Source organism: Parasteatoda tepidariorum, chromosome 3, assembly GCF_043381705.1.
Source record: "Parasteatoda tepidariorum isolate YZ-2023 chromosome 3, CAS_Ptep_4.0, whole genome shotgun sequence".
NCBI classification, from domain to species: Eukaryota; Metazoa; Arthropoda; class Arachnida; order Araneae; family Theridiidae; genus Parasteatoda; species Parasteatoda tepidariorum.
This window is the reverse complement of record NC_092206.1, coordinates 75,756,924-75,772,488: the sequence shown is the minus strand read 5'-3', so window position 1 is coordinate 75,772,488 and position 15,565 is coordinate 75,756,924. Positions and strand designations below refer to the sequence as shown.

The 15,565-nt window shown below is 27.1% G+C and overlaps 1 protein-coding gene across 4 annotated transcripts in view; it reads right to left on the bottom strand.

The window, feature by feature from the left end:
* LOC107453124 (protein couch potato) overlaps window positions 1-15,277 on the bottom strand; it is a 312,218-nt gene extending 296,941 nt beyond the window's left edge. Inside the window, exon 1 of one of the 4 annotated variants that reach the window (XM_016069816.3) lies at window positions 14,661-15,277. In XM_016069816.3, the coding sequence (XP_015925302.1) occupies window positions 14,661-14,738 (78 nt within the window). In that variant the 5' untranslated portion in view covers window positions 14,739-15,277. The remainder of the gene's footprint in view (window positions 1-14,660) is intronic. The other 3 variants (XM_016069815.3, XM_016069818.3, XM_016069817.3) reach the window with 3 other exon arrangements.
* Window positions 15,278-15,565: the final 288 nt, after the last annotated feature.

Genomic DNA, 15,565 nt, shown 5'->3' with positions numbered 1-15,565 from the left:
TAATTTTCAGCATTGTTTTAACTAATTTTCAGCATTGTTTAAACTGATGTTTAGCATTGTTTAAACTAATATTGATAAATATTGTTCTTCAGATGAAAAGGATGGGCATATAGGTAATCGTGCTCCATCAGAAAGCCCGATTGTCTTCGTAATTAAAGTAAAAATAATTATCGTAATTAAATAATTTCCATCATTAAAGTAAAAATAATTCATAATTATAAAAAATATTATTTTTTACACTAAATCATCATTGGATAAGCAAGTTCTACACTGGTGTGATAAATATTTCTTTATTAACAGCCTTGAATCGTAGATATGTCGAAACACACAAAAAAATTAAATTAACATTAAAGAGTTCAAACTTTCGATTGTTCCTGTGACTAAACTACAGTGATTTCCAGACCGTAATTTCCAGAATGCGGTTATTATTCATGTTTTTAGGACCAAAAATCAAATACAGTTTGAAAAAGGTTTGTTAAGAGGAATAACGTTTCTGTGTCTAATTTCGTAACTTAAAATAAATACTGCATTAATGAATTAGCATATTTTAAGGTCACCGGTTACCCCTTAGAACCATTATGGTCGGCAGTACGTTCATGAAAATCCCATCATTATAATAATAATTATTCAGAAAGATGTCTTTTCTTTGTGCACTGTACATAATTAAATAATAAATGCTCTTCATTTGTACAAAATTAAAATATGTTTTTTAGAATTATTTAAACCATATTTCTGAGAAACTTTACACCTTTAATTGCTTTTGTCTTTAAAAATTCAATATGAATTTTTAGCCACCTAATGAATTGCAAGAAGATTTAAATATGTTACACAACATGATATCACAAAACTTTACACCGTATTATTATGAGATACCGTTATTTCCTGCAATACCATATTATATTACATAACGTTTTTATCACACAACGTTGATTAGCAATTTATAATGTATCATAATTTATCAAATCACTTTTCGCGAGCGCGGACGTAATATAAAACATTCTTCGTGAAACATATAACACCATTTACCATTATTCTATTTTAAAAATAATAAAACCTAATTTTATCAAGGAATTTTTTCTGATAGCATTTCTTATGCATTGTATGCACAGAACATTTTTTTCTTAAATTTAAATGAAAAATTAAAATCAAACTGCAACCTGATTAATTACACGAACATTTGTTGTAATTTTATTCGTTAAACATTTTCAATAAGTGAAGTAGATTTAAACGAGATGCTTCACAATTCTTCAAATAAATTATTAAATTACTAATGAATGAGAAATAAATCTCTGAAAACAGGGATATTTCTTGTTTATAAAGTCTTAAGTGTCGTATACATTTCTTGAAAATAAAAGAGTTTCTTGAAAATAAATCTCTATATTTTAAAAAGATAATGATTTTTAAATAACGCTTTAGAAACTTTTTGTTTTATTTTTATCTTCTTTGCTAAGGAAAATATGAAAAATGTGACAACATTAAACAAAAGTAACGACAGAAAAATTATTTCACAAAAAACTGTAATTAGCTCGCACCAAATAGAAAAGGGCCGAGTAAAAATGCGTTTAAGAAATTAAAGAAAATAGCTCTGCTTCTGATGAAAGGTTAAGAGATAATTTTTCTTGATATTTTGTAATAAATTAAAAAGTAAAAATTTCCTTTTAAAGATATTTCAATGTTGATATGCTTGAACAACTATGAAAGATTTACGAAATATTAAATTTCTTTAAGATCGTACATATGTTGATAATTTTTAAGGTCTTTAAACAAAGTTTTTTTAATAGTTGTTTTGACTTAAGTAAAAGCTATAAACATAATAATGAAAACGATGAATATGGCTAGTTTGTTCACTTACTTATTTTCTTATTTTATTCTTATTTTCGTTCTTTATAAATTTTGCTTTCGCAAATAAACGAGAATCAGTAACATATTTTTACCTATTAATTTTGTCTTTAAAATAAACAAAATATAATCAGTTGCATAAGCAAGAGTCAGTAATTTATTTTCACCCATTAATTAGGCAGTTTAAAATAGACATAAGTAAGTGATTTCTTTTCCACTTATAAAATTTCGCTATTGAAAATAAATATATTTACTTCATTTATTTACGTTATTTTATTATTAACAATTTTTAAATATATTTACATTATTTTATTTTATTTATATCATTTTCGGAATTACGAGGAATGTACCCAAATTGCCAATCGTACGTGGACTTTAACAACTCATTAAGCTTCAGAAAATTTGCACGATATTATGTTTCAAGAAACCAATATTTTGATTCAATGCTGAATTCATTTTTCTTAATATTCAATTAAGTATCTATTATCATAACCGTAACATGGGTGCCGGATTGCAAAAGGAAACGAGGGAGACCGATGTTAACATGTAAAAAGAATTGTGGATAATCAAAGATACTAGGCGCGATGGGTAAGTTGGTGAGAAGTTAGATCTGATACAGCTGGCCTAACGAGCCACTAAACTAAAGAAGAATGAGTACGAAGTAATACATAATCATATGCTATAGTATATTTAGTCTTAATTCATAGACCCCGAACTTTAAACCTTAAACCAGCTAATATAAAAAAGAGTCAAAGTTAAGCAATGTTTAAATTAGGTGGGTCTTAGTTTTTTTAGCTATCGCTTAATTGTTTTAAATAAGAATGATTTCATAATTATAGTTTAAATTTCGGAACTTTATAACACTAATGTACCACGGTGAACAAATATGTTTTGTCCAAAATCTATGATCATGTTTTACAGTGTTATACTTAGTGTTAACTCATAGACGTAGGATTTTTTTATGTGAAACGAGCTAATACCAAAAAGAATTAAAGCTCAGTAATGTTTAAATTAGGAGGACATTCTTAGGTTAGTTATCACTTAAGGGTTTTAACAAAGCATAATTTCACTATTATATATTAAATTTCGAAGATTTATAACACTTATATACTACGGTCGATAAGTATGTTTTGTTCCTTTGAAATGAAATGTCATGATGAATTAATTGTGCTACTAGTTTTAAGATTTTTGAAAAAGAAACAAAAGGAACAAACAAGCATTTTAAGTGGTTATTATGACCAAATACAAAGATATAGGTTTAATTCGAAATAAAAATACTAAGCAAATTCTCACTCATAATTATTTTAAAATTTCAAATGAAGGTTAAAGAACCTAAATACGGCTGTAGCAAACGACCTCTAAGCAAAAAAAGTCCTTTTCGGAAGAATATCAGTAAATATGTCACTTTTTATATCACCCGCTTAAAAGATGGACATATTTGTTATACATCCGGTGTCTGTTTCGACCTTTTCATCGCCTGTGCGTGACAAAAATCATAAAAGATGGTATCATGCCTGATTGGGCTATGCAAATGCTTATTGGTTGCAAAATAATTTCGATCAAAACATTTCTCGAAAGTTTTAAGCAGAGGTATAAAATTGAAGCTCGCGAAATGCATTTTTAAAATGGTTTGCACGCATATCTGAAAGTATAATACATATGGCTAAGTAGGCACGATATATTTCATTTGAAGTGAATGTGAGGACGACACATTAGGAATCTGGAGTATTCAGCTGCACAAACATTGATTTGATCTTCTTTGGTTTAAATTCGGAAAATGGCATGAAAAATAACTCGTTTTTTTCCTACTCATAAGACTGAAAATTAAAATGGAAATAGAATTATTATTTGACGAAATACTGACAACGCTTGGATTTATGTTTTAAAGGTTCCCTTAAATTTAGAATTCAGTATAAAAAATAATTTACTCGTTTTTTCTTAGATGGCTGGAAATAATAAAATGGAAACAAAGTTATATCCTTTGATGAAATAGAAATTGAGATTTGGTTTGTAATGATTTAAAACCAAGAATCCAGATTTCGGCAAGAACAGTACTGATTTTTTTCATACATAGGAGGCTGAAAATTAATATGGAAAGAAAATTAACAATTGAAGAAAGATAAATTAAAGATTAATTTATAACGCATTAAAAATAACTTGAATTTGGAATGAATCATGAGGAATTTCTGCTTAGAGGACTAAAAATTAAAATGGAAATAAATTTATCATTTGAAGAAATACAAATTGAACTTTAATTTATAATGTTTCAATAATACCCGGAATTCGGTATAAGGAAATAACTTGTCTTTTTTCCTTCTAAAAATATAATAGAAATGAAATTTATATTTGATGATATAAAACATTAAATTTTGATTTGCATTTTAATAATTAAATAATTATGGAAGTAATATATTAAGCGTTCTTTTTCATATTATAACAGTTGGAAATAAAAATGAAAAACCAAGAATTGGCTAAATACAACCTTTAGTTTCATCTCTCGAAATTTTAGAAATATTTTATTTAATAATAAATTTGTTTTATTTCGTGCTTTTTGTCTTTTTTAAAAAATATTCATTTGTATCTATACAGAGACACATTTATTTTATCATTAATCTACTGTTTAAATCGGTCTCAGAACACCAGTATCGAACAATTAATATTTTACTTTATTTAAAACTTATCCAATTATAATACATATTGTCAAGTTCCACATACAAGCAGTTTAAAAATTATCTAGTATTTAAAGCTCTTAACTGGATTATTTTTTATGAAAAAAAAGAAAAAAAAATTATTTAGTTCCAGTACTGTAACCGCAATGCGCAAATCATCGTTGTTAATTTCAGAGATAGTTGAAAATTATGGTTTTATTTATTTCTGCGTTCAAGTAGTTGAACATTTATGTCACAAATTTACTGTTGGCGAATGAAAAATTAATAATGATTCAGAGCATTCTATTTTATCAGTTATTTTACTATTTTAACTTTATCTTCCCAATATTTTAACAGCTTTCGATTGTTTTAGTTTTATGAAAAAACACTTTTTACGTATTACTTTGAGCGAGAAAATATTAATTAGATAACTATAACGATTTTATATTTTTGTACAAACATGTTCAATTTTTTATTAAGCAACTAAATTTTGAAATAGTTGATCTCCCCTTTAAGATAGAAAGTTCAATATTTTTATTAGCAAAAAATTTTAAACGTTTCTTTAAAAAATATCAATTTCAGTTTTTTTTTAACTTATTTTTAATTGAGAAAAGATGTAAGTAAAAACTTCCCCTATTTAACATCTAAAAATGAAATACTTTATAAAATAAAATACGGGCTAAGACTAAAACATTAATTTTTTTACCCTCACTATTTAAGTTTTTAAAATAAAATATGTACAATAAATAAAAAGAAATTGAATAAAATCAATCGAGTTTGATCAAACAAAAACTTAATACATGGGAAAGTTGTTGATATCAAATCCGAAAAAATATAATGTAGCTTGAATGTAAATACATCCAAGCTACATTATATTATCGCCTTTATTGTAAGCCACTCATGATTGCCTAAATTGTCTTTATATAGTTGACAGTTTGTAAATTTCCTGGAGCTTGCTTTATTATAAACAGTTTTAATGCCTGTTTATTCTTCCGATAAAACTAGTTCTGACATATTATTTGTTAAAAATGTTCCATAAATCTTAATAATGACAATATACATGTTTTATTCAATTCTCCAGTGACATGAGCTTTTTTGAAACATTTAATTAGTTTATAGTACTGTGTAACAAAGAATAAGCATTATTATAGGAGTATTAGAAGTTTTGTGGTGTGCTGGACGGCCTTTGTAGGGGTCAGGGAACTGGCCTTGCATTAGAAAGGTTTAGGGTTCGAATCCCGGGCAAGGCATGGATATTTTTTTATCAACATTGGCCCACCTAATATGGTATCCCTGAAAGAATGGTCAACAAATCTGTCCTATGACGAAAGGTGGGCAGGAAATAAAAAAAAGTTTTGTGATGTTCACTCACTCATGCAACAGAACTTATAAACAATTTTTTCTTTAAAAATTAAAATTGTTGCTCACTTAGAAAAACTTTTGAAATCTTCTGCATAAAAATGATTCTTAAGACCCCATTTGCATAGAAACAATGAAAATTCCTAACTCGACGCTAGAAAAATTTATTTGAAAAGCGGTTTTTATGAAAATTTATTCTAGACTATAGCATTTATAATACAATTCTTCTCTGATCTTTAAATTGTAACAATTTCATATTTTTCCTCAAATTTATAAATTTTATCTGTTATCTCTACATAATATTCAAAGATAATTAATAAAAATGTATTGACAAGAGTATTGGGTGCGAAACTATGAACTTGAAAACAGCAAAGTTTATGAGATATTTCCAAGATAATTCGAATTCAGAAAATTCTTGACAATCTACTGAACAATCAGCAAATTGACGCTGCACGATAGAAATTGTGATGGGATTATTATATTACTATAGTCACTTGACGTTTTATGTCGTCGAATCAGCGTAGAGTAATTGACAGAAAGATTGATGGGTACTTTTATTTGGGAAACAAGCAAATTTCTTTTCTGTTGAAGAGGAAAATGAAAAAGTACCTTGAAGATTTATCAAATAATCTGACACGTGCTATTCCAGTTTTCAAAGTAATAAAGGGCATTATAAGAAGTTTCTTATTATTTAAGTAGAATCATTTATTACTTATGGACTAACAACTAAAATTTCTTGAGACCCAACGATTTGATCTATCGAAATTAAGTCACTTATTAAGTTTACATAGTAAAAGCAATTTTCTAAAAAAATTTGGAATTTCTTTTTATCTGATCATCCATATGACAATTCTATAACCCTTTCATTGTATTATCTCATTACTACTTATTTATTTAAAAGAATCACGTTTTAGATCTGTGCTTTAAAGTAAGGACATATAATGTTTTTCAATGAGTCATTCTAAGAAATTAACACACCACGCTTTAAAAATAATTAGATTGATGAGTACTATTGGTTTTCAAAGTATTTGTTTAGAATAGTCTTTTTAAAATATTTCATTATTTAAGTGCAATTATTTATTATTTAAGGACAAATTATTCGTATCGCCTAAACATTTCTAGAGAGCTAAAGATTTAATCTACCGAAAATTAAGAAATTTTTAAGATTTCACAATTTTTTAATTCCTTTTTAAGTTTTCTTATTTAAGTTTTAACAAAAAGTAGGCTTTAAGTAATTTGAATCATATTTAACAGCAATATAATTTTCATTGTATTGTTCAATTTCTTGTTCAGTTTTATAACCGCTATTTCTTTATATTTTCATTAAAGTCATAGTTTAGATCAAAAACGTTTATAGTTTTTTTTAACAGGGTTTACTAATTAAAAGAGATTTTATTTCAAATAATAATCATATAGTGCTTTCAAAATTCGAAACGATTACGACGTCTCCCTAACATCCCAATCAAAATTTTGAAACCAAAAATAAATTTTAATTTTCAAAAATGGCTTCAACTATTCATTAAAGGAAATATTTCACAAAAGGAAATCCCAAAAAATATTTCACAAAAGGAAAAGGATCATAAATATTTAAGATTTTTCAAGATGTAAAATACTAGCATTAATAAGTTTAAGAGAAATCTATGTATATGTAATAATTAATTTCAATTTATTTTATAACCGTCATCGAACTGCCGACCCAATTTTGAGTTTACAGCTACCAATGTTTAACTCCGAAGCCTTGTCATTTTAACCCCAAACCAGAAGACAAACGAACTCCTGGATCAAGTATTGGCAGAAATTTGTAGGTTTTTGATGAAAACAACCCGAATTTGAGTTATATGAAGTGGAAAACAAAGGCAACCTCCCACGGTTCAGCAATGACAAAGGGACTCAAACTCATGATCTGTCTACCACTGAGGACATTTTACGTCGGTACTGAGGTTGGTGCGAGCCGGGTGTGGATTTCGCATCGATCAGCCATCGCTGGTATTCGAACCCTGGTAACCTCTTTGGGTTACCAGAGCTCAATTCCTGAGTCTCCACGACTCTTGATTATAAAATTTTTTAAATATATGCAATAATAAAAATTTTTTTATTGAAATTTTTAACACATTTTTCGAAAACGTAAAAAGAAATATTAGCCGATTATTTCGTTTCTATTTATGCAATTTTTTTCGAAGTATTTTAAACGGAATTATTTTTTTATGTAATTTTTTTTCAATATTAAAATCATTTTTATTAATAGAAGATTTTGAGGCATCAAAGTTATAAGAAAAAAGACTATCCAAATAGCTTAATTAGTTCAAACTCATATATTATTCACAGAATCACACAATTGATTCAGGGGTATGTTGAAAGGATGCTTAAAAGGTGTAAAAATGCGTTTGGCATACTAAAGTTGTAAAAAAAAATAAATATTAGTATGCAAAATTATAAAAGGACGCCGTGTAAGAAAATACATAAACATTACAAATCGTACGGAAATAGTAATTATTCATTTAATTAACACACGATTTAAAGTTTTTTTTGTCGCATTTAAACAATCATTTTAATTCATTACATTACATTTTCTGAATAAGAGAAGAAAAAAAAACTAAAGTTATGTAAATTTTTAACACTGTAATATTATTTTAATTTTCGTACGTACAATAAAAATGTATAAAATTTTTTATACCATTTGCAAAAAAGTTTATTTTTGAGTGGTGAATAATAAAAAACAGAACAATGTATAAAACCTAAACTAAATTTATTGTTTAATTTGCGCTAGATATATTGTTTTTTACTTCAAATAGGTTATTTCTATTTTTACCAACAATTATTAATAATTTTTATAATTTTTGCACTCATTCTAGGCTATTATTATAATTTGCGTTTGTTTTTTTTTAATTATTTGATTAACGAAATGAGAATAATCCTTAAGAAATAACTCGAATCCCATGTTGGTCTTGAAAAAGTCAAAAATTTATTCGAAAGACTTCAGCAGCTGCTTTATTTCCTTTGAAGAATTAGTGCGGTTAAACAGGATTATTCAAAGCAGTTCGTAAAAGAGCGTATTTACTCGTTTTCGTAGTGAGTGAGGACCCTCACTCCTAGTTGCAACAGCAGGTGCTACTATAGACTGCATCGGCAGATGGGCCCGCGTCTATCAAATCGAATGTTAAAACTTCCTGTGCATTTCTGCAAGCAGAAGTTTCATCTTTTTTTTTATTTGTCATAAATACTCTCATAAATAGAAAGCGTAATTATTTTGGTAATTAGCTCCGTCACTTTTATATTATTTCTTTCAGCAGATGGCGTTACTGTTATTTATATTCTACGAAGCATTCTGTTGCTTACTTCTGTTCTGTTATGGCCAAATGGCTAGGATGTAATTACGTTCTGATGTAATACAGAAGACACGATAAATCGTGAATTGATTATTACGTTCTGAAAGTTCCATTTCTTTTGGATTATGAATGATATAGATCTATAAGAGCTGTTTAAATTAGACCAAAAATGGTCGAAAGATTTTAAGTCAAGTCTAGCTTTTTCGTGAAAAATATTGCAGACTTAGTATTGCAGACATTGTAATCTATATGTTAAACGTAAACGATACTCTTTAAACTAAAAGTATTAATAAAATAAACTGTCTCAAAGGCTTCTCTATTGCTTATAATTATTCTCATTAAATAATTTGTTCTCTATTACACGCGCCTATAAAAATCTATTAAAAATTGGGTTTTTTTTTCAAACTTCATTTGCTGTGAGCACTGGATAGCGTTTATCACATAAACTGGTTTGTGATATATATGTTTCATGTGATTCGATATGGTAGGAATATGCATACAAACAATGCATATATTGATGTGTATATACATATATTGAATGTTCACGCAATATCCTTAGGTATTTTAATTCTATATTTTAAAAGGAAAAGTATATAGCCCTACGGCAGCACATGGTTAATCAACGTATCCCAATAATGTATAAAAAAAGTTTTGAAGAGAATTCAAATTCTTATTTTAATATTATAGCGTAAAATAAATAAAACAAACATTATATTTAAATTCTAATAGCCTTATGTAGAAGTGTAATATGGCACTAAATTGTTCATAGTGAACAACTATTTTCCAAAGTTTTCAACATATTAATATTTCATTAATTAGAGAACAAAAACTTTTAAAAATAAGTATCCAATACAAAATAGGATTGATGAATATCCAATTTTAAACTAAATTTTATATAATTTGTATAAATGCCAATTTTAAAATTTCTGAGTCTTATAATTTTTAGTTAAATCATGACCTGCATTTTTTATGACTTTTGCTAGTATTTTGCTAGTCATCGTAAGTCGTACTAAAGTAAATTTTTATTTGAATGCTTAAGTGGAGCAACTTATTAATCAAATCTTATTGTAGCATTTATATGTTTTTTATTATGATCAGTTTATTATAATTATGAGAAAATATTTATACATTCTATAATTTAAAATAAATGTATAACTGTTTCAAGATTCAGCATTAATTGAGAATAAGGAAATAATAAAGTTTGCAATAAATTAAAAATATTTGGGAGCTCCATATTTTCAAATATAAAGCGATTTTTATTATTTATCATAATTTGATTCTTTACTATATCTGTTAATCTTCACCCTCTGGACAATGGAATTATAAAATGAATGGATAGAAAGGATTTACCACAATGATTCATCAACATTCCTCAGCTTGTGTTAATCTTCACCTTCAGGATAAATATTATACTAATACTGCCTTCTTCAACTAATGGTAGATATCAACTTCTTCAACGGAAATTTTGCACAATCACTAACTTCAACAAATGATTTCAATCAACAAATTTCTTTGATAAGAGAATATGTAACATTTAAACAATTTTTCTGGAATGTGATTCGGAATTCTGTATGTAATTGTCTATAATCCTATTTAATCTTATTTGTCATATTTGACTAATGCAAGTATTTTAAATTCACGCTATTAATCATTTATGACACTTTAAAAATAAAACAAAGTATTCCATTCGATACAGATATGAAATGGCTTAGAGGCTTAATGTCAAACAGATTCCACGTGTCAATGCATGGTTCGAACAACTGACAGGACAATATGTTCGCGAGAAATGCGAAGGTTGAAAGTAATATTGAAATTAACGAATATGTTTAATATAATATCACAAAAATATGTATCTAAATTAAAAGATAATATACGTAATTAAGCTTTATAAGATGCGTACTTATGCATATTTTCCACATAAAAAAACTCATCTAAGTAATCTAACTAAATTTGCGTAATAAATTGTATTTTTTAAAGTATTATGTTATATAAGCACTGTATGATTAAAATAGTAAAAATCGTTGCTTGCATATTCTTTTGATGTAAATAGATTATTTAATTATTTAGAATTAAATTATTGTTTATCAAAATGAATCTGATAATTCAATTAAATATCTGTAAGAATATAATCTTTTCACAGTAGTATATTTTTAACCCATTGCATTATGTAACATTGTCTAGTAAACATTAACAATAGTATATTTTTAAACCAATACATTATGTAACATTCTATAGTAAACATTAACTTGACATTCTGGTGTCTATAGAAAATCTAATAAAACACGAAGTTTACTTACAGTGCCAATAAAGAAATGAGTATTATGTTGACGGTTAAAAATAGCTAAAACATTTAAAGTCAACAACAAATGCTTGGCTTTAAAGAAATGAACAAAGAATCACTTTTATCAGAACCATTGTCATTTTAAGAAACGTAAAATACTTATTACAGTATTTTTTAAAATAAATATATTTAGGTACTTAAATCTCTGAATTCTGAAGGTTTTTTTTCTTTAAAAAAAACGAAGACTTTTATATAAATAACGCCATAGTTTTAAAATATATATTCATTTTGATAGCTTTTTTTTCGTAAAGAGTTATATTCTTTTTCAAAAAAATAAATAAATAAATTGCTCGAAATTATATTGAAGTTATTAAAAATTCCACCCCAAATTTTTAAGTTTAAATATTAAGTTATAAAAGAAAGTTACAAAAATCAACTGCGAAAAACATTAATTTCTTTCATTGTTCTTATACGCTTTTAATAAGATCGTTAATAATCGTAACTTTTAAAGAACGTGCTATTATCTTCAAACATTTTAATTTAAAACTATAAATAAATGATGAGCGTTAATGAAAACAAATTTGTTATCGATATTTAAAAAAAAAAAAAAATTTAGAGAAAACCAACACGTTTCGAATCGAGAGAAAAGCCCAAACATCCCTGAATATGGTTTTTCCTACCATGTCTATTAAGCAGGAAAATCAACTTTGTATTCAAACCTGTAAGAGTCAAAATAACTTAAAAGAAAACTTAAGAGATTATTAGAATGTTTCCTTAAATACATATAAGAAAAATAGAGCGGAATTTCAAATAACTTTGTTATTTTAAAACACTAATGTATATACAATTTTTCAGTGTTTGTGATCATCAAAAAGCTTACGCAATAAGAAAATTATTGTATAGCCTCTAAATTGCTGTGGATTGAATATTTTTAAATTAAATCTTTATATACTTTCTACTGGTTTAGAGCAAAGAAAATTGTCTATATTTAATAAATAGCCGATATATTTACAAAATATTTAAAAGTGATTGTTCGAGAATTACTCAAAAATATGATGTGTCAGAAAGAGGAAAATGCAATATAATGCAATCATAAGCTAAAACATTACAACTTCAAAATAAGTTTTAAAAGTATTATTTAAGACTAATTAAATGTTAGTTTGGAAATAAAATAAGATGATGAATCCTAACTTTATCCTAATTGTTGTTTTATTATTTCCTGTAGTAAATTTATGTTTAGAGTTATTAAACAAATTTAGTTTTCGTTGGTTGTTAAAAGAATAGCATGTTTTAAAGTATTGTCCAATCTTTTTAAAATTAATCAAATTTAGTGCAACATTACGTTAATATCATTCTAATTAATGCACTTTCTTTTCAAAATCTCTAATCAAATCGGAAATCAAATTATTGTCTTTTGTCATTCAAAATCTTTATTTTCAATGCCCGTCTACTGATAGAAGGGATATTTTTTAATATTTATTGAAACAGAAGTATCTTTTAAATTTTAAAATATTATTAAAGGAGTAAAAGATGCAAAACAGCGCTTAGAATCATTGATATTATTTCCACGAAACTGAGGATTTGTTTTTAGTTTTTATTCATTATCTAACTAAGAATTAACATTTGAGAACTGAAAATCGCTAAATATTTCCCTTTTTTTTAAAATAAATTTCTTGCATAAATAGTTCATGATAATTGAGAAAACTAAATAGGTTGATATTCCTATTTTGATCGACTATAAAGCTAGAAATAAATAATTTGATAAAATTATAAATTTCTAATTATATCTCTAAAAATATCCTTTAATTAACTAAATAATATTTTTGGTTTTAGATTTGATCTGGAAAAAATATTTTTGAACGTCTGTTTGCGTCGATAAAGTATTCATGAAAATTTTAGATTAAAATTTTTTATGTTATTTAAAAAAATATTAATGTAGAATGTCCTTTTCTATTATTATAGGAAAAGCTTTCTTAAAAAGCAGGTGTTTATTAAGTAATAGTTTTGTATCAGCTCCTATTATTTAACTTAAGTTGGAAATAATTACTACATAAAAGTTTATCAAACACTGTGCATCGTTCCAATAAAATCCAAAACTATCCCTGTTATATTTTATAATGTTTTCTATTCAGTCTTTCTTGAATAAAAATAAAATATAAGTTCTAATTTATTCCCGCTATTGGAAATTTTTGTTAAATAGTTTTGATGCATAAAAAATATCAACTATCATCCAAAAATTATCATTAAAATTATCATTATTGCCTATATATTACAGGAAGAAAATTAATGTTAACAATTTTTCTAATTACTTTATTGTTTTAAATGAAGAGCATTAAACTATTTAATTAAATATATAATTTTCTTTGGTAGCCTTACAGATTTAACTGATTTTGAATAACAGATGAATACAGATTTGACTGATGATGGTTTTTATTTAAATAAAAAGTACTTCTTTATATATGCAGGAACTAAACGAAATAACTGATTTTTTTTCGATTGTTTCATAATACTTTCGCTTATTTCCAATGCAGTTATACTCAAACGGTTAACTGCGTTTCTTCTAGGTTTGTGGAGTGATTTACGTATCACTAAAAAAAGCAATGTGCACACATACAAAGACAAAGATATTCCTGATTTAAAAAAAGAAAAAAACTATTGATCAAATGTTTTACTTTCTATCATTTTAGTAAATGAACCTGATTTCAATCGCTTTTATTAATTGTAAAGTTAATTCTGTTAAATTTAAATTAAATTTTAACTTACGTACATTACAAGAAGAAAAAATTCAACCGATTAATGTTAAAATAGCAAAACATAATTGGTATTGTTTTTTGATTGAAGGTTCGAAGTATAATTTCCAAGTATTTCGATATAATTGAAGGCAAATATTCCTAAGTACTAAAAAAGCTAATCTATTTTAATTATCTAAAGTTCTAAAGCTGTTACCCATTTTTATTTTTCTATAGGATTACTTTAGTAGAGTTTATTTTGAGCTCTTTTGATTAAATCCTTTGAATTATTAAACTTAAGAACAAGAGAGGGAGAAGAAAAACAAATATTGCTTCCCTGATCTGTGTGCATATTTTTTTAACGATACATTTAAAATAGTACCGTTATAAGGGAAAAGTACCGTTGCTTTTGTTGCAAATTGTTGTTTCAGAGGTATGGAGATAAGAGATGAGTGGAATAATGATCAGGGGATCTTACCTCTTCCTCCGTGATGGTGCTCACTGAATCCATGCTTTGACTCATGGTCATCGAAGATTCTGATACTGCGGTCGACATAATGACCGGCCGCCTTGATTCCAAAATCACCGGAATGACTGCGCAGTATTTCCTACCCTCAACGCAGTATTTTCTTTTCTATCAGCACCCACAATCACAACACTCTAAACTAATTGCTTTTATTCTCTCCTTATTCTGTTTCAGAGTTTAAAATATTAATTTCCAGTTTCAAAATATGTATAGAAATATAGCCAATTAAAAATCGCCAAGTTGAAAATATTTAAAATTACAGGTAAGTCCACATGGAGGAATAAATGACACGGGTATTGGAGAGAGATGAAGAGAAAACGGAGAGCATACACGTAGAGAACGAATTGGGTGAAAAGTTAGAACAGCGCGAGAGATGTGCCGGTTACCTGTTCGGTATGTTACCTGGCCGTGTGTGCCTACCTTTTGTTGTTCCCACGCGACGTTGCTCCGTCTTCCCCTTCCCTCCTCCTGAGCCTTTCCTATTCCCCACCTTCATGTGTAGGAAATGACGTCACAGAGGGGGAACACCACGTGACGCCGGCTACCTGAGAGAAAGCATCGCTCTTCTCACCTTGATGGCATGTCTATTTGGCGAAATCATTCTACTGTTTGGCGAAGTCGGAAGTCGCCTGTGGCGCTTGGAAATGCGGCCGTGAATTTAGTTCTGGTTTCGAAATGAGCTATGAAAACCGGAACATGTGTATGCTCGTTACGGCCATTAATATCCCCTCTTTGATGGTTTATTGGGTTAGGGTTCATTTTGGTAGGATAAATTGAAACACTTTTACTAATACTCGAGGAACTGTGAATTTGTAAATAGTTCGTTTCGGTACCCACGTTTTGACGACGATATATAT